The following is a 21,741-nucleotide window of genomic DNA, read 5'->3' on the forward strand; positions in this document are numbered from 1 at the left end:
GTTTGAAGCACCAAGGTGTGTCGTACCGGAGTACTGCATCTTGGCCCCCAGGAAAGAGTCCAGGACGGAGCCCAGAAAACCCGCCATGCCGCCGTAAACCACCAGCGGCCACTGTGGGTCGGCCAGGTGAAGGTCGCTGACGAACAGCAGCTGGGCTGCAAAGTAAGCCACGCCCACAGCCGTCCCACCCAGGAAGCTCGCTACCAATCCGACGTGAGTGACCCCTCCGTTGGTTCCTGGGGAGCAGAAGCGGATGTGAGGAACCCAGGTGGGTTCAATGCATTTCTGTACTCAATGCTCAGGACTATTCTTCATCAACACAAATCCTGCCGTGCATATACTTCATGTTGAAACTATCCTGGATAAAGTTAAAGTACCAATGATTGTCACACACACACACACTAGGTGTGGTGAAATTTGTCTGGTAAGGGGAGCAGTGAGCAGCAGCGGGGGCGGGGTTGCACCCGGGAATCATATATGGTGATTTAACCCCCAATTCCAAGCCTTGATGCTGAGTTCCAAGCAGGGAGGTAATGGCTCCCATTTTTGTAGTCTTTGGTATGACTCGGCCGGGGTTTGAACTCACAACCTACCCATCTCAGGGCGGACACTCTAACCACTAGGCCACTGAGAGAAAACACTCATTCTTTGTAGTACTGCATACCTGTACTTTACACACAAATGATCCTGGATCCAAAAATGTTGCTTTGTAGAGCCCTCTATCTGTGCTTTATGTTCAAACTATCCTGCATAAACAAATCTTGCTTCATAATACAGCATTTCTGTACTTAATGCTCAAAACTATTCTTGATCAACACAAATCCTGCTAGTAATACTGCATGCATGTACTTCATGTTCAAACAACCCTGGATCAACAAGTCATGGTTTGTAGTACCGCATATCTACACTTAATGCACAAATGATCCGGGGTAAAAAAATGTTTCCTTTGTAAAGCCTTACATCTGAACTTCATTCTCAAACTGTCCTTGATAAACAAATCTTGCCTTTGAGTAATTCATTTCTGTACTTTATGCTCAAATGATCCTGGATAAAGCATTTCTGCAAAGTAGAGACTTATGTCTGTACTTCATTCTCAAACTGTCCTCGATTAAAAAATCTTGCTTATTAGTATTTCATTTCTGTACTTGATGTTCAAACTATCCTGGATAAACACACATCCTGCTAGTAGTACTGCATATGTGTACTTGATGTTCAAACTATCCTGCATAAACAAATCCTGCTTCATACTACTGCATTTTTTTAAAATTTTTTTTCCCCAAGATGGCGCTGCTGTAGTGGCTGCTGTAGGCAGGAGCTCTGTGCTCTTGCATCATCCTTTTGTGTTTCCCTCTTGTTTTCATGTCTTATTATATTTTTTTGCCTTTTGGTCCGGGACCCTTTGGGACTGTGTGACAAGGGGTGCCACTTTCGTGACCTCTGTGGTGCTTTTTTTGTGGACTTCTGGATCTGCCTCCCGGGAGCCTTTTGGCCATGGAGACCAGCTGCTGGGTCTCTGCTACACCAGAGTCTGTTTGGATGTACTGGAGGAGATGCGGATGAGGGGACAGGACTGCGGAGCTAGCACTGAGCGCTGCGACGGAGAGGCTTCGTGGTGTCTTGACTGGGTGAGCAGGTGTCGGACACCTCAGTCACCTTGGACATATCCTCGCTCATCCATGCGGACTGGACACTGGCCGAGAGTGGAGTCGGCTGTCTTGGTTGCCTTGTTGGGTCTGCTCCTGTCTCTGGCCATGCTCCCTCCACCCCAGCAGACAATGGCGTGGAACACCGCAGAGGCCACCACAGTGGATATGTTTCTTTTACTTTTTATTCATAGCTGTATGTAGAGAAGTGTCTGCTTGTATCTGCTGCTTTAATGTCTTTACTGTCCTCTGTGGTCTTTGATGTTTGATGTTTCCCTCTTACACACATGGAAGAGGGATGTGTACTATGGCTATGAGTTGTTGTGTTTTTTTGTTTTTTTCCCTTGGCCTCAGTCTGCACCCCCACTCCAGGGCCTAGGCTAAGACCGATTTTTATTTTTATTTTATTTTAATCTTCTATTTTTTTTGTACCCCCCCCCCCCCCCCCGTTTACCTGTATCTCATCTTTTTTGTAAGGGGCGCTGGAAGCCGGCAGACCCGTCAGCGATCCTGTTCTGTCTCCCTGTAATGTTTGTCTGATCTTGAATGGGATTGTGCTGAAAATTGTAATTTTCCCGAAGGAACTCTCCTGACGAAATAAATAAAGTACTATCTAATCTAATCTAATTCTGTACTTAATGTTCAAGACTATTTTTCATCAACACAAATCCTGCTGCATGTACTTCATGTTCAAACTATCCTGCATAAACAAGTCATGCTTTGTAGTACTGCATATTTACACTTAATGCACAAATGATCCTGGATAAAAAGAATGCTGCTTTGTAGAGACTTACATCTGAACTTCATTCTCAAACTGTCCTTGATAAACAAATCTTGCTTTTTAGTACTTAATTTCTGTACTTGAGGCTCAAATTATCCTGCATAAACAAATCCTGCCTTTTCCTGGAGAGCAGAAGCGGACAGGTGGGTTCAAGTCTCACCTGCTGGGACCTCCTGCCAGGTGGTGATGAGTCTGGGCTGCGATTGGCTGAGGACGGGCCCCAGCTCCGAGGCCCAGGTGTCCCCCGCGCTGCAGGCCAGGGCCCCCAGCAGAGACAAGCACATCCAGGAGGCCGTGTACTGCCGGCCGAAGTCGATGGGGATCTCACCTGGACCCACCTGCAAGGAAGCAGCCACATGACCACACCGCGGAAGGGCGCACAAAGAACTTTTCCACGCCACTCACCTCGATCATGTAGAGCAGCGCCAGTTCCGTGGGGACGCCGCCGTTGCAGAAGACCTGGACCCAGTTCCTCTGCCCCCCTGAGGTGACACACCATGTAAGACTTGCACGCACACACACACACACACACACACACACACACACACACACACACACACACACACGTGAGCGCCGGCACCTTCTTTGTACTCTGCGTCTATTTTCTTCTTCTGTGCTCCCCTCCAGCGCGTCAGTTTGGAGGAGGTGACGAAGAAAACCAGCAGCGAGGAGAAGAAGCTGAAGTTGGCCATGGTCAACACAAAGCCCACCAACATGGCTGCCGACACACAGAAGACGTCAGGTGACCACAGGAGACGCTGCGGGACTTTTTAAACACGCACCTCCCAGAGCCCCCGAGCGGTCCAGGCTGCGTCTATTCAGGGCTCGGATGGTCAGCACCAGGGGGACCAGGATGGAGGTCAACCATCGCCATGGCGACACCGGCTGCAGCGTCCCTGCACAGAGACACACGCACACACACAGTTACCATTAGGGGTGCCCCCAAAAAAAATTGACCCAATTTCAAATCGATTGTTAGTGTTAAAACATTGATTTAAAATAATATATACTGTATATATTTTTTAGACTATGTCTCCCGGCTGGCCTAGACCAAGTGGCTGGAGAGAGGGAAGCCTGCTTAGGCTGCTGCCCCCGCAACCCGACCTCAGATAAGCGGAAGAAGATGGATGGATGGATGGGTATTCATTATGAGAATCTATTTTTATTCAGATGTTTTTCGGCTATCTCCATGCAACCTGAAGGATCCTTTCTAACCTGTTCTGAAAAAAGTACATTTTACACTTTTTTTTTTTGATTCGGCAGAAATACAACTTGCAGTAACTTGGTAGGTGAAAGAAGATAACTGTTAGCATGTTAACATTAGCATGCTACCATTAAAGTGCAAGCTTTACCTTGTTATGTGACACTTGTTAAAGTAGCAATGATTGTCACACACACACTAGGTGTGGGGAAATTATTCTCTGCATTTGACCCTTTACTCTTGATCAGGTGAGAGGAGCAGTGAGCAGCAGCGGGGCCGCCCCCAGGAATCATTTATGGTGATTTAACCCCCAATTCCAAGCCTTGATGCTGAGTGCCAAGCAGGGAGGCAATGGCTCCCATTTTTATAGTCTTTGGTATGACTCGGCCGGGGTTTGAACTCACAACCTACCCATCTGAGGGCGGACACTCTAACCACTAGACAACTGAGTAGGTTTTAGCATGCTAACAATACATTTAAAAAATATTTACACATTTTACTCTATTTCCCCAGCCATACACCTTAGAGCAGTGTTTTTATCAACCACTGTGCCGTGGCACACTAGTGTGCTGTGAAATACAGTCTGGTGTGCCGTGGGAGATGATGTGATTTCACCCATTTGTGTTAAAAATATTTTTTTCAAAGCAGTAATTATAGTCTGCAAATAATGTGCCGTTGTTGAGTGTTGGTGCTGTCTAGAGCTCTGCAGAGTAACCGTGTAATACTCTTCCATATCAGGTGGTGGCAGCCGAGAGCTAATTGCTTTGTAGATGTCGGGAACACGTCGTGTGAGACGATGATGGTTTGTCGTGACCCCAATATGCAGACCACAGCAGGGGGCAGCATGCAGGTAAAAAGGTATCTAAAGTTGAAACCCAAAATAAACAAAAGGTGATTTCCTCCAAGAAAAGGCATTGAAGCTTGGGGAAGGCTATGCAGAATAAATCTAAAACCGAACTGGCAACTAAGTAAACAAAAACAGAATGCTGGACAACAGCAAAGACTTACTGTACAGCAAATACAATGTACATCCGAACATGACATGACAATAAACAATGTCCCCACAAAGAAGTATAAAAACAACTTAAATACAGGTCTTGATTGCTAAAACAAAGCCGATACGGGGAATAGCATTTAAGGAAGACATGACACTGCAACAGGAAAATACCAACAAAATAAAAGCACAGAACAAGAAGTAAAACACTACACACAGAAAAACAGCAAAAAAGTCCAAATAAGTCCGGGTGTGATGTGACAGGTGGTGACAGTACACCTGCTTTGAGACAAGAGCTATAGTCATGCATGCTTGTTTATGCTTTAAAGTCATATCCAACAATTGCGAGAACGACTTTTTACTGTCAACTGAGTTTATTTGTTGAATGATTTCTGCCTCTGGTGTGCCGCTGCATTTTTGTAATGCACAAAATGTGCCTCGGCTAAAAACAGGTTGAAAAAACGCTCCCTTGGAGTCATTTATATAACTTGCTATGTGACACAAGTTAACTTTTTGAGCCAGTTTTGCAGGCGTTTACATTTCATATAATTTGTTAACAGTTAGCATGCTGGCAAGCTAACTTAAGCATTATACTTGGACAAACTTTGTTGATCCACAAGGGAAGTTGTTCCTAATATAAGAAAAACGCTCCCTCATCTTTGTGTCTTTGTACCGGCGCTTTTTCCGTGGTTTCCACGGGAATGTCCGGCCGCGCTCCCCATAGGGCTGAGTGCAAGGAGAGCTCAAACAGCTCCTCGCGTGCGTCAACAAAGCATGTTAAGTTTTTCATCTAATTTTACACTTTTTTTCCCACTATTTTCGCAGCCATACACCTTTTGAGTTGTGTAACTCGGTATGTGAAACATGCTAACGTTTGCACACATGCTAAATGTTAGCATTATCATGGAGCTGTGTAGCTCTATTTCTAGCTACTCAGTGGTTAGAGCAAACTTGGGCAAATGAAGGCCCGGGGGCCACATGCGCACCGTTAAGTGTTTTAACCTGGCCCGCCGGACATTACCAAATAATTTTTTTAGATCTTTAAGACATACTTGCCAACCTTCCCGGATTTTCCGGGAGACTCCCGATATTCAGCGCCTCTCCCTAAAACCTCCCGGGACAAATTTTCTCCCGAAAATCTCCCAAAATTCAGGTGGAGCTGGAGGCCACGCCCCCTCCAGCTCCATGCGGACCTGAGCTAAGTGTTGACAGCCTGTTTTCACGTATGCTTTCCCACAATATAAACAGCAAGCCTGCCCAATGACGCTATAACTGTAGAATGATCGAGGGCCAGTTCTTGGTTTCTTATGTGGGTTTATTGTTAGGCAGTTTCATCAGCGTCCTCCCAGCACAGTAACAACACACAACAACAGCAGTCACGTTTTCCTCTACCGTAAAGCAGTTCGTCTGCCGTAAACAGCAATGTTGTGACACTCTTAAACAGGACAATACTGCCATCTACTGTACATGCATATGTGACAATAACATCTACGGCAGGGGTCACCAACATTTTTGAAACCAAGAGCTACTTCTTGGGTACTGATTAATGCGAAGGGCTACCAGTTTGATACACACTTAAATAAATTGCCAGAAATAGCCAATTTGCTCAATTTACCTTTAACTCTGTTATTATTATTAATTAATGATATTTGTCTTTGTAGAAACACTGATCATCTTAATGATTTCTCACAATAAATATATATGTTTGATGTCAAGTTTTAAATAGGTTAAAATCCAATCTGAACTTTTCTAGCTGTAAATATACTCCTCCCCTCTTAACCACGCCCCCACACCCCACCTCTCACCTCCTGAAACGGGAGGTCTCAAGGTTGGCAGGTATGCTTTAAGATGAAAACTGTAGCTGCTATTATGATGTGCAATGATGTTTTCAAATGACCGCAAGTCTTAAACTAATATAAATCTGCATGATATGCTAGTTACTATGGTCATTTAATTAGTTACTATGGTCATCTAATTAGTTACTATGGCCATCTAATTAGTTACTATGCTCATCTAATTAGTTACTATGCTCATCTAATTAGTTACTATGCTCATCTAATTAGTTACTTTGGTCATCTAATTAGTTACTATGGTCATCTAATTAGTTACTATGGTCATCCAATTAGTTACCATGGTCATCTAATTAGTTACTATGGTCATCTAATTAGTTACTATGGCCATCTAATTAGTTACTATGGTCATCTAATTAGTTACTATGCTCATCTAATTAGTTACTATGCTCATCTAATTAGTTACTTTGGTCATCTAATTAGTTACTATGGTCATCTAATTAGTTACTATGGTCATCCAATTAGTTACCATGGTCATCTAATTAGTTACTATGGTCATCTAATTAGTTACTATGGCCATCTAATTAGTTACTATGGTCATCTAATTAGTTACTATGCTCATCTAATTAGTTACTATGCTCATCTAATTAGTTACTATGCTCATCTAATTAGTTACTTTGGTCATCTAATTAGTTACTATGGTCATCTAATTAGTTACTATGGTCATCCAATTAGTTACCATGGTCATCTAATTAGTTACTATGGTCATCTAATTAGTTAATATGGTCATCTAATTAGTTACTATGCTCATCCAATTAGTTACTATGCTCATCTAATTAGTTACTATGGTCATCTAATTAGTTACTATGCTCATCTAATTAGTTACTATGGTCATCTAATTAGTTACTATGGTCATCTAATTAGTTACTATGGTCATCCAATTAGTTACCATGGTCGTCTAATTAGTTACTATGGTCATCTAATTAGTTACTATGGCCATCTAATTAGTTACTATGGTCATCTAATTAGTTACTATGCTCATCTAATTAGTTACTATGGTCATCTAATTAGTTACTATGGTCATCTAATTAGTTACTATGATCATGTAATTAGTTACTATGGTCATCTAATTAGTTACTATGCTCATCTAATTAGTTACTATGCTCATCTAATTAGTTACTATGCTCATCTAATTAGTTACTATGGTCATCTAATTAGTTACTATGGTCATCTAATTAGTTACTATGCTCATCCAATTAGTTACTATGCTCATCTAATTAGTTACTATGGTCATCTAATTAGTTACTATGCTCATCTAATTAGTTACTATGGTCATCTAATTAGTTACTATGGTCATCTAATTAGTTACTATGGTCATCCAATTAGTTACCATGGTCGTCTAATTAGTTACTATGGTCATCTAATTAGTTACTATGGCCATCTAATTAGTTACTATGGTCATCTAATTAGTTACTATGCTCATCTAATTAGTTACTATGGTCATCTAATTAGTTACTATGGTAATCTAATTAGTTACTATGATCATGTAATTAGTTACTATGGTCATCTAATTAGTTACTATGCTCATCTAATTAGTTACTATGCTCATCTAATTAGTTACTATGGTCATCTAATTAGTTACTATGGTCATCTAGTTACTATGGTCATCCAATTAGTTACCATGGTCATCTAATTAGTTACTATGGTCATCTAATTAGTTACTATGCTCATCTAATTGGTTACTCTGGTAATCTAACTGGTTATTATGGTCATCTAATTAGTTACTATGGTCATCTAATTAGTTACTATGGTCATCCAATTAGTTACCATGGTCATCTAATTAGTTACTATGGTCATCTAATTAGTTACTATGGTCATCTAATTAGTTACTGTGGTCATCTAATTAGTTACTATGGTCATCTAATTAGTTACTATGGTCATCTAATTAATTACTATGGTCATCTAATTAGTTACTATGGTCATCTAATTAGTTACTGTGGTCATCTAATTAGTTACTATGGTCATCTAATTAGTTACTATGGTCATCTAATTAATTACTATGGTCATCTAATTAGTTACTATGCTCACCTAATTAGTTACTATGGTCATCTAATTAGTTACTATGGTCATCTAGTTACTATGGTCATCCAATTAGTTACCATGGTCATCTAATTAGTTACTATGCTCATCTAATTGGTTACTCTGGTAATCTAACTGGTTATTATGGTCATCTAATTAGTTACTATGGTCATCTAATTAGTTACTATGGTCATCCAATTAGTTACCATGGTCATCTAATTAGTTACTATGGTCATCTAATTAGTTACTATGGTCATCCAATTAGTTACTATGGTCATCTAATTAGTTACTATGGTCATCTAATTAGTTACTGTGGTCATCTAATTAGTTACTATGGTCATCTAATTAGTTACTATGGTCATCTAATTAATTACTATGGTCATCTAATTAGTTACTATGGTCATCTAATTAGTTACTGTGGTCATCTAATTAGTTACTATGGTCATCTAATTAGTTACTATGGTCATCTAATTAATTACTATGGTCATCTAATTAGTTACTATGGTCATCTAATTAGTTACTATGGTAATGTAGGCCCCAGCAGCTCAGACGAGGCACCAAGCAGTGTGGGTGGGTAGTGTTTCCACAGAGTGTTTCCAGAGTGTCAGCCTGACATGTGGGTGTCAGGGACAGACGCAGAAGGAGATTTTTACAACAAAGTTCTAAAGCTTAGTGATATATCAAATGTATCAGATTGTTGGTGTTGTTGTTTTTTACCCTTCGTGTTCATATTTTGCTGTGTTTGTTGCATTTTTGTTGTGTTTCGCTCCATTGTAAAATATGTCGGACATTCATATGTTGTCAATATTCAGTGTTTTATCGTTCGTAGTTATTACTGTAAATCCCACATGCTTTATTTTCATGTACATTCTGGCTGTCTCATTCAGTAAAAAAAACCCGTCAAATTTCATTCTGTTATTTAAGGCGGTCTGTCATAACCATTTTAGCATTCAGACATTATTATGAGGTCTTGTATTAGTGTTCCTAAAAATACCATATACCAGCCCCCGGCCACATTTGTTTGTCTAAATGTGGCCCCCCTAGTCAAAATAATTGCCCAGGCCTGGGTTAGAGTGTCCGTGTTGTGAGTTCAAACCCCGGCTGAGTCATACCAAAGACTATAAAAATGGGAGCCATGACCTCCCTGCTTGGCACTCAGCATCAAGGCTTGGAATTGGGGGTTAAATCACCGCTGCTGCTCACTGCTCCCCTCACTCACCTCCCAGGGGGTGATCAAGGGGGATGGGTCAAATGCAAAGAATAATTTCACCACACCTAGTGTGTGTGTGTGTGTGACAATCATTACCACTTTAACTTTGAACAGTCACACCTAAAACTCCTGGATTCAGACACTCGGCACCATCTTAAAAGTACGGTGGCTTCCAGCGATTGAAGGCCCATCAAAATTTCCCCTGGAATGTTCTCCTTTCTAATTATTAGAGCAAATAACACACATTGACAGTGTGTTTAATTCTGAGTGTAATGGTGCCTCGACAGCTGGATGATCGGGTTACAACAACACTGGCGCCCATGTCACCGTATTAGTCACGCGCCAATAGCGTCGCGAATGGTCGTGCTCGAGGTTTCTGATAAACCCGACCAGCGTGGACAGACAAGTTCTCCGCCTGAACTGAGGCTGGTGTGTTCCACTTCCCACTCTTTACATGTGAGCAGACAGCCATGAAAGGCTCCTTGTGCTCCGGCTGCACGGAACATAAATGAAGAGCATTCAGCAGCAAGCGCCTGACATTTAAGGAGGGTCTGCTTTTTAAAACCTGAGGGACATCAGGGAATGTTCCGGGCGGAGCCACGGCCGAGCACGAGAACCCGATCTCCATCCTTGCCTGACAGATTAGACACCGCGGCGGAGAGAGCTTCACCTGAGTAGGTGCTGATGGTGAGGGACAGCATCCAGAAGAAGAGGGACAGGGCCAAGGTGGCACAGAGCAGGATCATGTCTGCCATCATCTTCAGGTTGTTCTGCATCTCACTCTTGGCCTCAATTGCAAACTCTGCTCTGGAAAGGCGCTGCAGACACAACATGTTTCACTTCAATCAATCTTTACTTACACTAAATCACCAGTGTCTCAAAGGGCTGCACAAGCCACTTGAATTCTCCTTGCACACATTTCTTCATAATGTTGATCTTAACTCCTTCTATTGTTGACAATACTCATGCAGGCTTTTTGTTGTTGTTGTTGTTGTCCTGTCCAGCTTCTCAGGCAAATTATATAGTAGATGTAGATGTAGGTGTAGGTGTAGATGTAGGGGGAGATGTAGGTGTAGATGTAGATGTAGGTGCCCATATCGGCTCTTCACATTTACTTTACAAAAGAGAAGTGTAGGATACTTCTCTTGTTGCCTTATTTGTATTTGACTTTATTCAAAGTATTTATATTATCACTTGGTGCAGCCGGAACGGAGCAGGAGGGGATAGAAAGAGAAAAAAAGGAAGACAGAGGGGGAATTGTGGGGATAAGAGGGGGATTAGACAGAGAGACAAAAACAACAATAGAGCACATAGGATAAGTCCAAGTATGATGCTAAAACAACAATAGAGCACATAGGATAAGTCCAAGTATGATGCCAAAAGTGGTAGCAAAGAAGCAGTTAGTGAGATAAATAATAATATAGAAATGACAATGAGCATTATTACACTACAGAAATACAAATACCAATTGAAATAGCGCTATTGATAATTCAATTCCAATAATGTACTTCTATTGTCAACAATGCGGCCGTTCAAATGCAACAATACATGTACATAATGATAACTAGAGATACAAAACAATGCAGGAAATGGAGGGGAAGAAAGAGAAGCAACCTATATTAACCTTGTAGATTGTTATAGTAACAGTAGAATAAGCCTACTGTTACTATAACACGTCTTACACAGTTTACCCTAGGGCAGTGGTTCTCAGCCTTTTTTCAGTGATGTACCCCCTGTCAACATGTTTTTAATTCAAGTACCCCCTAATCACAGCAAAGCATTTTTGCTTGAAAAAAAGAGATAAAGTAGTAAAATACAGCACTATGTCATCACTTTCTGATTTATTAAATTGTATAACAGTGCAAAATATTGCTCATTTGTAGTGGTCTTTCTTCAACTATTTGAATGAAAACATATACAAATAACTTAAAACTTGTTAAAATAAACAAGTGATTGAATGATAAATGCAGATTTCTCCACATAGAAGTAATCATCAACTTTGGGGATTGTAACAGAGATCCATCTGGATTCATCAACTTACTTCTAAACATTTCTTCACAAAAAAATAAATCTTTAACATCAATATGTACGGAACATGTCCACAAAAATCCAGCTGTCAACACTGAATATTACATTGTTGCATTTTTTTTCACACTTTATGAACTTACATTCATATTTTGTTGAAGTATTATTCAATAAATATATTTATAAAGGATTTTTGAATTGTTGCTATTTTTAGAATATTTAAAAAAAATCTCATGTACCCCTTGGCATACCTTCAAGTACCCCCAGGGGTACGTGTGCCCCCATTTGAGAACCACTGGTCTAGGGCAACAACGTTAATTCAAGTTTGATGAAACGTGATTATGTGCATGAGTGTATGTATGTATATGTACAGTATGTGTTTATGTATGTTTGTAGAGTGAATGTATATGTACAGTATGTGTATGTTTGTAGAGTGAATGTATATGTACAGTATGTGTATGTTTGTAGAGTGAATGTATATGTACAGTATGTGTATATGTATATTTGTACAGTGAATGTACAAACAGCTCGGTTGGTAGAGTGGCCGTGTCAGCAACTTGAGGGTTGCAGGTTCGATACCCGCTTCCGCCATCCTAGTCACTGCCGTTGTGTCCTTGGGCAAGACACTTTACCCACCTGCTCCCAGTGCCACCCACACTGCTTTAAATGTAACTTAGATATTGGGTTTCACTATGTAAAGCGCTTTGAGTCACTAGAGAAAAGCGCTATATAAATATAATTCACTTTATATGTACAGTATGTGTATGTTTGTAGAGTGAATGTAAATGTACAGTATGTGTATATTTATGCAAGTACAGTGAATGTATATCTACAGTATGTGTACATGTATGCATGTAGAGTGAATGTATATGTACAGTATGTGTATATGTATTTTTTTAGAGTGAATGTATATGTACAGTATGTGTATGTTTGTAGAGTGAATGTATATGTACAGTATGTGTATGTTTGTACAGTGAATGTAAATGTACAGAATGTGTACATGTATGCATGTAGAGTGAATGTATATGTACAGTATGTGTATGTTTGTACAGTGAATGTAAATGTACAGTATGTGTACATGTATGCATGTAGAGTGAATGTATATGTACAGTATGTGTATGTTTGTAGAGTAAATGTATATGTACAGTATGTGTACATGTATGCATGTAGAGTGAATGTATATGTACAGTACGTGTATGTAGAGTGAATGTATATGTACAGTATGTGTACATGTATGCATGTAGAGTGAATGTATATGTACAGTATGTGTATGTTTGTAGGGTGAATGTATTTGTACAGTATGTGTATGTTTGTACAGTGAATGTAAATGTACAGTATGTGTACATGTATGCATGTAGAGTGAATGTATATGTACAGTATGTGTATGTTTGTAGAGTGAATGTAAATGTACAGTATGTGTACATGTATGCATGTAGAGTGAATGTATATGTACAGTATGTGTATGTTTGTAGAGTAAATGTATATGTACAGTATGTGTATGTTTGTAGAGTAAATGTATATGTACAGTATGTGTATGTTTGTAGAGTGAATGTATATGTACAGTATGTGTACATGTATGCATGTAGAGTGAATGTATATGTACAGTATGTGTATATGTATGTTTGTAGAGTGAATGTATATGTACAGTATGTGTATATGTATGCATGTACAGTGAATGTATATGTACAGTATGTGTATGTTTGTAGAGTGAATGTATATGTACAGTATGTGTATGTTTGTAGAGTGAATGTATATGTACAGTATGTGTATATGTATGCATGTAGAGTGAATGTATATGTACAGTATGTGTATGTTTGTAGAGTGAATGTACATGTACAGTACGTGTATGTTTGTAAAGTGAATGTATATGTACAGTATGTGTATATGTATGTTTGTAGAGTGAATGTATATGTACAGTATGTGTATATGTATGCATGTAGAGTGAATGTATATGTACAGTATGTGTATGTTTGTAGAGTGAATGTACATGTACAGTACGTGTATGTTTGTAAAGTGAATGTATATGTACAGTATGTGTATATGTATGTTTGTAGAGTGAATGTATATGTACAGTATGTGCATATGTATGCATGTAGAGTGAATGTATATGTACAGTATGTGTATATGTATGCATGTAGAGTGAATGTATATGTACAGTATGTGTATGTTTGTAGAGACATGCAGACTTGCACTGGAATATTAAAAAATGAGTCTGCGATGAGGTGGCGACTTGTCCAGGGTGTACCCCGCCTTCCGCCCGATTGTAGCTGAGATAGGCGCCAGCGCCCCCGCGACCCCGAAAGGGAATAAGCGGTAGGAAATGGATGGATGGAGTCAAGACTAGTTTGACAAAAAACAAAAACGGCGCGTAAACTCACCAATGTCGTCAGCGCTCATCGTCACGTGATCTCCCACACTTTTTAGCGACTGCGGTAGTTTTAAAGTCGCACATAAGTCAGGTAAATAGTTGCAGTTGATAGTTTTAGAGAGTTGAGAAGCTGAAAGGCAACATCACTGGAAGACAACCACCAGCGGCAGTGCGCACACAACCGGAAGTGGTGTGACGTGTTTCCGGTAACACATTTAAAGGGACCGCTCCTGTTTTCATCCATCCACCCATTTACTACCGCTTGTCCCTTTTGGGGTCGCAGGGCCAACACAAATAGACAACATTCACGCTCATTTTCATGTATTAACATTATGTGTTAAAATAATGCATTTAGATATGGAAGCCCGTTTACGCCACAAAAAAACAACAAAAAAAACAATGGTAAACATAATACAAATAAAAAGTAATTATTATGAAATAAAAAGTAGTTTTTTTATCACATAATTATGACTTTTTACCTCATAGTTTCGACTTTCTTGTGCCATAATTTAGACTTTTTGAAATAATGACTTTTTATCTCATAATTTCAATTTTTTAATCTCTTAATTATATTGTTAATCTCATAATTTCGATTTAATTTTTATTTCGTGATTGTGATTTTTTAATCTCCTAATTTCAATTTTGTGTTTCATAATCATGACTTTCTTTATGAAAGTATTTTTTATCACCTAATTATTACTTCTTACCTCATAGTTTTGACTTTCTTGTCTCATCATTTTGACTTTTCGAAATAATGACTTTTTATCTCATGATTTCGATATTTTGGTCTCATTAATTATGACTTTTTATCTCATGATTTCGATTTTTTTTAATCTCGTAATTATATTTTTCATATCATAATTTAAATTTAATTTAAACTCCTCTCTGAGCTGCTACCTTACCGTGGTAGAGGAGTTTGCGTGTCCCAATGATCCTAGGAGCTATGTTGTCTGGGGGTTTTCATGCCCCCTGGTAGGGTCTCCCAAGACAAACAGGTCCTAGGTGAGTGATCAGACAAAGAGCAGCTCAAAGACTTCTATGGAATTACAACGAAATGAACCCAGATTTCCCTCGCCCGGACGTGGGTCACCGGGGCCCCGCTCTGGAGCCAGGCCCGGAGTTGGGGCACGATGGCGAGCGCCTGGTGGTCGGGCCTGTTCCCATGGGGCCCGGCCGGGCACAGCCCGAAGAGGCAACGTGGGTCATCCCTCCAATGGGCTCACCACTCATAGGAGGGGCCATAGAGGTCGGGTGCATTGTGAGCTGGGCGGCAGCCGAAGGCAGGGCACTTGGCGGTCCGATCCTCGGCTACAGAAGCTAGCTCTTGGGACGTGGAACGTCACCTCACTGGGGGGGAAGGAGCCTGAGCTAGTGCGCGAAGTAGAGAAGTTCCGGCTGGATATAGTCGGACTCACCTCGACGCACAGCAAGGGCTCTGGAACCAGTTCTCTCGAGAGGGACTGGACCCTCTTCCACTCTGGCGTTGCCGGCAGTGAGAGGCGACGGGCTGGGGTGGCAATTCTGGTTGCCCCCCGGCTCAAAGCCTGTACGTTTGAGTTCAACCCAGTGGACGAGAGGGTAGCTTCCCTTCGCCTTCGGGTGGGGGGACGGGTCCTGACTGTTGTTTGTGCTTACGCACCAAACAGCAGTTCAGAATACCCACCCTTTTTGGGTACACTCGAGGGAGTACTGGAAAGTGCTCCTCCGGGTGATTCCCTTGTCCTACTGGGGGACTTCAACGCTCATGTTGGCAACGACAGTGAAACCTGGAGAGGCGTGATTGGGAAGAATGGTCGCCCGGATCTAAACCCGAGTGGTGTTTTGTTATTGGACTTTTGTGCTCGTCACAGTTTGTCGATAACAAACACCATGTTCAAACATAAGGGTGTCCATATGTGCACTTGGCACCAGGACACCCTAGGCCGCAGTTCCATGATCGACTTTGTAGTTGTGTCATCGGATTTGCGGCCTTATGTTTTGGACACTCGGGTGAAGAGAGGGGCGGAGCTTTTTACCGATCACCACCTTGTGGTGAGTTGGCTGCGATGGTGGGGGAGGATGCCGGACAGACCTGGCAGGCCCAAGCGCATTGTGAGGGTCTGCTGGGAACGTCTGGCAGAGTCTCCTGTCAGAGAGAGTTTCAATTCACACCTCCGGGAGAACTTTGAACATGTCACGAGGGAGGTGCGGGACATTGAGTCCGAGTGGACCATGTTCCGAACCTCTATTGTCGAGGCGGCTGATTGGAGCTGTGGCCGCAAGGTTGTTGGTGCCTGTCGTGGCGGTAATCCCAGAACCCGTTGGTGGACACCAGCAGTGAGGGATGCCGTCAAGCTGAAGAAGGAGTCCTATCGGGTTCTTTTGGCTCATAGGACTCCGGAGGCAGTGGACGGGTACCGACGGGCCAAGCGGTGTGCAGCTTTAGCGGTCGCGGAGGCAAAAACTCGGACATGGGAAGAGTTCGGGGAAGCCATGGAAAACGACTTCCGGACGGCTTCGAAGCGATTCTGGACCACCATACGGCGCCTCAGGAAGGGGAAGCAGTGCACTATCAACACCGTGTATGGTGCGGATGGTGTTCTGCTGACTTCGACTGCGGATGTTGTGGATCGGTGGAGGGAATACTTCGAAGACCTCCTCAATCCCACCAACACGTCTTTCTTTGAGGAAGCGGTGCCTGGGGAATCTGTAGTGGACTCTCCTATTTCTGGGGCTGAGGTCGCTGAGGTAGTTAAAAAGCTCCTCGGCGGCAAGGCCCCGGGGGTGGATGAGATCCGCCCGGAGTTCCTTAAGGCTCTGGATGCTGTGGGGCTGTCTTGGTTGACAAGACTCTGCAGCATCGCGTGGACATCGGGGGCGGTACCTCTGGATTGGCAGACCGGGGTGGTGGTCCCTCTCTTTAAGAAGGGGGACCAGAGGGTGTGTTCCAACTATCGTGGGATCACACTCCTCAGCCTTCCCGGTAAGGTTTATTCAGGTGTACTGGAGAGGAGGCTTCGCCGGATAGTCGAACCTCGGATTCAGGAGGAACAGTGTGGTTTTCGTCCTGGTCGTGGAACTGTGGACCAGCTCTATACTCTCGGCAGGGTTCTTGAGGGTGCATGGGAGTTTGCCCAACCAGTCTACATGTGCTTTGTGGACTTGGAGAAGGCATTCGACCGTGTCCCTCGGGAAGTCCTGTGGGGAGTGCTCAGAGAGTATGGGGTATCGGAATGTCTTATTGTGGCAGTCCGCTCCCTGTATGATCAGTGTCAGAGCTTGGTCCGCATTGCTGGCAGTAAGTCGGACACGTTTCCAGTGAAGGTTGGACTCCGCCAAGGCTGTCCTTTGTCACCGATTTTGTTCATAACTTTTATGGACAGAATTTCTAGGCGCAGTCAAGGCGTTGAGGGGTTCCGGTTTGGTGGCCACGGGATTAGGTCTCTGCTTTTTGCAGATGATGTGGTCCTGATGGCTTCATCTGGCCGGGATCTTCAGCTCTCACTGGATCGGTTCGCAGCCGAGTGTGAAGCGACCGGAATGAGAATCAGCACCTCCAAGTCCGAGTCCATGGTTCTCGCCCGGAAAAGGGTGGAGTGCCATCTCCGGGTTGGGGAGGAGACCCTGCCCCAAGTGGAGGAGTTCAAGTACCTAGGAGTCTTGTTCACGAGTGGGGGAAGAGTGGATTGTGAGATCGACAGGCGGATCGGTGCGGCGTCTTCAGTAATGCGGACGTTGTATCGATCCGTTGTGGTGAAGAAGGAGCTGAGCCGGAAGGCAAAGCTCTCAATTTACCGGTCGATCTACGTTCCCATCCTCACCTATGGTCATGAGCTTTGGGTCATGACCGAAAGGATAAGATCACGGGTACCAGCGGCCGAAATGAGTTTCCTCCGCCGGGTGGCGGGTCTCTCCCTTAGAGATAGGGTGAGAAGCTCTGCCATCCGGGAGGAGCTCAACGTAAAGCCGCTGCTCCTCCACATCGAGAGGAGCCAGATGAGGTGGTTCGGGCATCTGGTCAGGATGCCACCCGAACGCCTCCCTAGGGATGTGTTTAGGGCACGTCCAGCTGGTAGGAGGCCACGGGGAAGACCCAGGACACGTTGGAAAGACTATGTCTCCCGGCTGGCCTGGGAACGCCTCGGGATCCCCCGGGAAGAGCTAGACGAAGTGGCTGGAGATAGGGAAGTCTGGGCTTCCCTGCTTAGGCTGCTGCCCCCGCGACCCGACCTCGGATAAGCGGAAGATGATGGATGGATGGATGGATATAATCACACATACAGTATATATATATGTAACACATACAGTATATATATATGTAACACATACAGTATATATAGCCTATGCATATATATGTACATACTTTATCAATATATGTATATGTATAAGTATGTACACAGCTGTTTTACACCTAATCTGCGATCGCAATGCTTTAAGTCTGCATATTAATTTCATACCAAATTGAAGAGGGAAGTTTGCCAAACATGTAAGAATAGAGTACAACAATTTTTGAGGGTAATCGCCATTACGCTGTTAAATGATTGCTCACACACACACACATAAATACACACATTAAGACGCTTTTTTCGCCACACAGCAGAGCGGTTTTAAAAAAAATAATATCCACAAATTGTGTTATATTGTTGTATGTGTGACCATGTCTGTTGACATTTTGTGTCGGTTGGATTATTTGATTATTTGCATACTTGTTGACTTTTAAAATGAACTTCAACCTCCCTGCGGCCCCATTCCTTCCCAAAGATGGCCACCTGCGGGTTTGTGTGAGACAGTTTCAGAGGAAGTCATTTTGTGTATAATTTGTCCTGCAAACATTCAGTGAGGAGGAGTAAAAACTATCGCGCTTCAACACATCAAACCTAATCAGCCACCTGAAAGCCTTTAAAAACACGCCTGCTTCTCAAGAAGCTGCCCTAAAGAAAGGTGACTACAGTTAACTTTACATTAAAATCAAAAGTTATAAATGAGGTCATTGCTTGAGAAGCCAGAATTTACCTGCACTGGTAACAGCATGAACATTTTTTTTTACTGTGCATCCCTGGTTTTTAGGTTCAACATTTCAAGTTTTTCCCATGTCTTTACACCTATTTTTGTCAGGCTTGCCACTGACAATTTGTTTGTGTTTTAGTTTTTCCTCTGTGTGTGTTTAGTATTTCCTGTTTTTACTTCCTGTCAGCAATCTTATTTTGTCTGTTTCCTGTTTTTTCCCCAGTGCGCTGTTTTCCCATCAGCTGCAGCTAATTGGCACCTGACCACACCTGTTGTCAATCAGCCCAATCCTATTTTACCTGCTTTGTTCCTCCAGTCAGCGCTGGATTATTGGCGATGTCACTTCTTGTCCCTCTTGTCGTGTCGTATCTTTGCAGCGTAGCGGTAAGCTTTATTTTGTTAGATGTTTGTAGCTTACTGTTTTTTGTTCCCTGCTTCCAAGTTTGTTTTCATATTCCATGTACAACTTCTGTTTCCAGCTTGATACCTGCTAGCTTCCACGCTAAGCCTTTTTGTTTGTTATCCGCCCACGTGCACTCTTTGTTTGTACCCTTTGTTTGTTTTTGTTTTAGTATTTAAATCAAATCATGTTTTCTCACTCCATCTCTGCATCTTGGGGTTCGTCACCAACTAACTCTGACAATTATTGCTTTTGTTCCCCATTTTATGTTTATTTTTACATGTAAAACCCCTGCTGCATGCTGTAAATGACCCCTGAGCCACACCTCAGTCATCCTTGATCTATTCCGGGGGTCTGCAACATGCGGCTCTTTAGCACCATCCTTGTGGCTCCCTGGAGCTTTATCAAACATGCATGAAAATAGAAAAAGATGGGGGAAAAAACATTTGTGTTTTCTTTAGGTTTATGTTGGAGGACAACATGACACAAACCTCCCTGATTATTAGAAATCCCACTGTTTAAATCAAACATGATTCTCTGGTGAGCACTATTTTGTCCTACTAATTTTGACGGTCCTTGAACTCACCGTAGTTTTTTAACATGTATAACTTTATTCAATGATGGCAGAGAAAGACATATTTTATGCCACCCATTCTTTGTCTCATTTCGTCCACCAAATCTTTTATACTGTGTGGGAATGCTCAAAGGTGAGCTTTGTTGGTGTTATTGAATTGTGTGGAGTGCGTATCAAGCATATTTGGTCATTGCTTGACTGCAAGATAATCAATGCTAACATGCTATTTAGGCTAGCAGTATGTACATATCACATCATTATGCCTCATTTGTAGCTATATTTGAGATCATTTGATATCCTTTACTTTGATCTTCTTTGTATACAGTTTAGTTTTGCAGGTCTCATGTCACATTATTTGTATGTAATATTGGTTGCATTCCAGTTAATTGTTTGTGTGCCATGTTGTTCCAGACCACAGCAAACATTACCTAGCTTGCCAAAGATTGTAATAACTCTATTAAAAGAAGACAGCCGGCCGATTCCTTGAACTTGGACACGCACACCTATACCTTTGGCCATTCTGAGCCACTCATGTCCAGGAGTTATCTCACCTTCTGAGTAGCCTTGGATTTACTAATGGTTTCTAATGTTGTAAAAATGTGTAAAATAAATATTTACCATTTCAAGATTTCCGTCAACAAAGACTTGCTTCAGCCTGCGACACAGAGTCATTTTGATAGTAGGCTATTATAACTAATTTAGACACTTACGTCATGTGTTGCCTTCACTATAAAACTTACAGTATCATTTTTTGCGGCTCCAGACAGGTTAGTTTTTTGTATTTTAGCTCCTATGTGGCTCTTTCAGCGTTTTGGGTTGCCGACCCCTCATCTATTCTAATCCAAACATCAACATAGTAATGCATATTTCTCCCACCTTCATCTTGGTAGTTGTAGGAAATCTGGTATTTGCTGTTCTCGAGGAAAGAGAAAGAAAACTTCCGTTTGTCTTTCCAGGTTCAGGTCTGCAGAATAAATAAAGACGCCCTCAATGGCTGCACAGAATGTCTTTGCTGCTCCAGTTTGAGGTTAGTGTGGTTTTCATGCCCTTTTTGTGTCTGTATGTGTTATGATTGATGATAATTAAGGGGCGGGTCTAGGCAAATTCCCCCAGGAGCGCCAAGGAGGTGCCCGAGTTTAGCACTTCAGGAATAGAAACTTATTTCACTATCAATCCTTGCAACATGAAATGATTAAAACATTGCATTTCCATTTACTGGCATTAGTTGCTTTTGTCCTGTTTCTTTAAGCAGGTGTTGGAACAAAGCAGGGTCTGCTGCTTTTGGTCCGGGACAAAAATGTGGAGTCCTTGGTGAAAACTTCACCCATGGAAGAAGATTCAGGGTTTTTACATCCTCCCAAGTCCATTTCAAAAAAACATCCCACTTTTTTTTTTTTCTTAATCAAGCTTGAATTTAATTTAAAGTATCTTTGGCACTAAAACGAATTATTGTGAAGTAAATGATTCCATTATTGTTTTTTAGTGCAAAATTAAAACAAAAATTTACAAATTCTCCTGAAACCCGTGCGGCCCAGTATTTAAAATATTGGTAAAAATTGTTTATATGTAAGATTATTTAGTTTTTAACAAATAAATATAATGTTGTGTATATTAGCACGTGTGTTTCCTTTAGTAAAGTTAACCACGTTAAAATCGGTTAAGAAATAAGCGATTTATTACCAATATTGAC

General features: G+C 41.9%; 1 protein-coding gene and 1 long non-coding RNA gene across 4 annotated transcripts in view; one reads left to right on the forward strand and one right to left on the reverse strand.

The window, feature by feature from the left end:
* Positions 1-21,082, reverse strand: part of tmem19 (transmembrane protein 19) — a 21,747-nt gene extending 665 nt beyond the window's left edge. Inside the window, exons 1-7 of one of the 3 annotated variants that reach the window (XM_061914348.1) lie at positions 20,928-21,082; positions 10,369-10,516; positions 3,207-3,320; positions 3,005-3,142; positions 2,830-2,906; positions 2,585-2,762; positions 27-236 (exon numbers count right to left, since the gene is read on the reverse strand). In XM_061914348.1, the coding sequence (XP_061770332.1) occupies positions 27-236; positions 2,585-2,762; positions 2,830-2,906; positions 3,005-3,142; positions 3,207-3,320; positions 10,369-10,516; positions 20,928-20,933 (871 nt within the window). In that variant the 5' untranslated portion in view covers positions 20,934-21,082. Of the gene's footprint in view, positions 1-26; positions 237-2,584; positions 2,763-2,829; positions 2,907-3,004; positions 3,143-3,206; positions 3,321-10,368; positions 10,517-14,101; positions 14,292-20,927 lie in introns of those variants that run through there. The other 2 variants (XM_061914349.1, XM_061914350.1) reach the window with 2 other exon arrangements.
* On the forward strand, positions 19,318-21,453 carry LOC133561114 (uncharacterized). The gene is made up of 3 exons (XR_009808580.1): positions 19,318-19,461; positions 21,008-21,078; positions 21,304-21,453. It is a non-coding gene; the product is annotated as an uncharacterized LOC133561114 (long non-coding RNA).
* Positions 21,454-21,741: the final 288 nt, after the last annotated feature.

This window comes from Nerophis ophidion, linkage group LG10 (genome assembly GCF_033978795.1).
Source record: "Nerophis ophidion isolate RoL-2023_Sa linkage group LG10, RoL_Noph_v1.0, whole genome shotgun sequence".
Taxonomy (NCBI): domain Eukaryota; kingdom Metazoa; phylum Chordata; class Actinopteri; order Syngnathiformes; family Syngnathidae; genus Nerophis; species Nerophis ophidion.